Below are 2776 nucleotides of genomic sequence, written 5' to 3'. Positions count from 1 at the left end.
AAAGTTCTCAATTGAGGAATATCGAATGGCTGAGAAACAGCTAAGGAAGTGCTCAACATCCTTAGCCATCCAGGGAAATGCAAATCAAAACAACCCTGAGATTCCACCTCACACCAGTCAGATTGGCTAAGATCAAAAATTCAGATGACAGCAGATGCTGGCGAGGATGTGGAGAAAGAGGAACACTTCTCCACTACTGGTGGGGTTGTAAACTGATACAACCACTCTGGAAATCAGTCTGGCAGTTCCTCAGAAAAATGGGCATAGTACTACCTGAAGACCCAGTTATTCCACTTCTGAGCATATACCCCAGAGACGCTCCAACATACAACAAAGACACATGCACCACAATGTTCACAGCAGCCCTACTTATAATAGCCAGAAGCTGGAAAGAACCCAGACGTCCTTCAGTAGATGAATGGATACAAAAATTGTGATATATTTACACAATGGAGTACTACTCAGCTATCAGAAACAATGACTTTATGAAATTCTTAAGAAAATGGATGCATCTAGAGAATATCATCCTGAGTGAGATAACCCAGTCACAAAAGAACAGACATAATATGCAGTCACTGATAATTGGATACTAACCCCAGAAAGCTCTGAACACCCAGAAACAACTCACAGACTATATGAAGTTCAAGAAAAAAAAAAAACAGAAAATGAAAAAACATTATGTTCAATCCTTACACACCAAGAAAACTTTGACTAATTCCGGGTTACATCCTGTTTTACACGTACTTTATGCTCATTGTTACTAGTAAGATCTTAATGCACACTCTCAAACCTTTAAAAAAAAAAAGCACTGACAAAAATGTATTCATATACTTTTATGCAAAAATGCTTAAAATCTGTACATTTACCTTTGTTTTTTAAAATAAAGTTGTTCAATTAAAACAAAACAAAACAAAACAAAACAAAACAAAACAAAAAAAGAAGAACCTCCTTTTGTCTGTTGTCTTTGAAAGAGCAAAGGAAATCAGAAATGGGGGAAGCCTATTCACGCGGGAAGTGAAAGGTTTAGCAGGTCTGGGTCAGCTAAGCCTTGTAGAGAGGAAAGCACTGCTTCAGGAGAAACCAGGATAAATCCGTGAGTTAAAGAGGGAACTAGATGAAAGGAATGTGTCTGCTCGGCCCGGAAGTAGCAAACACACAGGAACTTAGCATTTATCGCTCAAGTTCATTCTGTCTTTGTCAGAGAAATGGCAGCAGCAAGGTTGCTCACCGCAACACGGCTGGGAAATGACTCATCGTCTCTGACGTGAGCGACCATTATTGTTCCCCGCGAAGGGTTCATTTGGACATTAAAGGAACCCGCAGCTTACTCTGTGCTGTTTCTTATATTTGCTCAGAGAACAAGTTCATAGTGGCTGAGCTGGTCTTGAACACCTGACCGCTCACAATTACCTTAATAGCTTTCTTAAACCACGGATAAAACAAAGCGTAGATCAAAGGGTTCATGGCTGAGTTGTAATAAGCACACCAAACACAAATTTCATAGATGTAGGCAGGGGTGATGAAGCCCACGAAAGCATCGATCAAAGAATCAAGGCTGTAGGGCAGCCACGAGACCATGAATGCTACCACAGTGATGCCCAGGGTTTTGGCTGCTTTTCTCTCTCTTCTTGCCACTCTGGCTTTGTAACTCTCAGAGGATGATTCTGTTTTGCTGCCAATATTCTCTATCTTTTTAGCCTGTTGTCTAGCTACCAGGAAAATATTGCCATACAGAATTACCATAACAAGAGTAGGTATTAAGAAGGAAAGAAAATCTATCAGCACCCAGTTCTGATTTACAACGACCTGACACCCCCCTACGCAGTTTACAGCGTTGGATAATTCCTCCAGGCCGTCATCATAGACCCCTGTGTAGAACACAGCGCCGCTGTACACCAGCGGAAAAATCCAGGAGATGCCGATGCAAATTCCTGACACGGACACCGTGAACTTGGTGGGATAGACCAGAGGGTCCGTGACAGCGATGTACCTGTCAACAGAGATGAAGCTCAGGTGGAAGAGGGAAGAGTAACAAAAAGCCACGTCACAGCACGTGTGGAAAGTGCAGAAGCTTCTTCCGAAGTACCAGCAGCTCTCGATGGACCTGACCATACTGAAGGGCATCACGAAGATGCCCACGCCGAAGTCCGCGCACGCTAAGGACGCAATGAGGAAATTGGTCGGAGAGTGCAGCTGCTTGAAATGGAGGATGGATGTCATCACCAGGAGGTTTCCGAACACCGCCAGCACAGCCCCAAAGCCAAAGACCGCGTACAGGAGAACCCGGGACCCCGGAGAGTAGGGAGTTTTCACACACGAGCCGTTCACATTCTCATAGCAGAGCTGCAGGGCTGCGGGCGGAGACGAGTTACTACCCATGATGCTGCCGTTTGCCCGGGCAGAAGACCAGCATTTGAATTCGGTTCTCGAGAGTCAGGAATTCTAATTTTCAGTGTGGTAGGGGGAAGAGGTCTACATCCATCCAATAGGATAATAGAGGATATTGAGATACTAAGTCTAATATAATTTAAAAAAATTAATCTTTCTGACAATTTTCAAACATTCTCTAGAAAAAAAAATCAATAAATGCTATATGGTCCAAAATAATTGGGGATGAAACTTTAACGAAGAAGTGACTCGTTTTTTTAATTGGTTAAATTTCTCTGATTCCTAAATATGTCTCTACAGTTGCTTTGCTTTTTTTTTTTTTTTACCTCTTGTGTTCTTCTGGCAGGAGGTTGGGACAGCAGCCACAGGTGTAGAGTTGGTGGATCAC

At 42.9% G+C, this 2776-nt stretch overlaps 1 protein-coding gene across 1 annotated transcript; it reads right to left on the bottom strand.

Moving 5' to 3' along the window:
* Positions 1-1341: 1341 nt before the first annotated feature.
* On the bottom strand, positions 1342-2379 carry LOC308430100 (trace amine-associated receptor 6; the record flags this gene model as incomplete). The annotated part of the gene is made up of 1 exon (XM_080929209.1): positions 1342-2379. The coding sequence occupies one exon, from the start codon at positions 2377-2379 to the stop codon at positions 1342-1344; it is 1038 nt and encodes a 345-aa protein (XP_080785335.1).
* Between the last annotated feature and the right edge of the window lie 397 nt (positions 2380-2776).

The sequence above is a fragment of the Micromys minutus genome (genome assembly GCF_963924665.1).
Source record: "Micromys minutus genome assembly, chromosome: 15".
NCBI lineage: Eukaryota > Metazoa > Chordata > Mammalia > Rodentia > Muridae > Micromys > Micromys minutus.
Note: the sequence above shows the minus strand (reverse complement) of the source record. Positions and strands in the feature narration are given on the sequence as shown.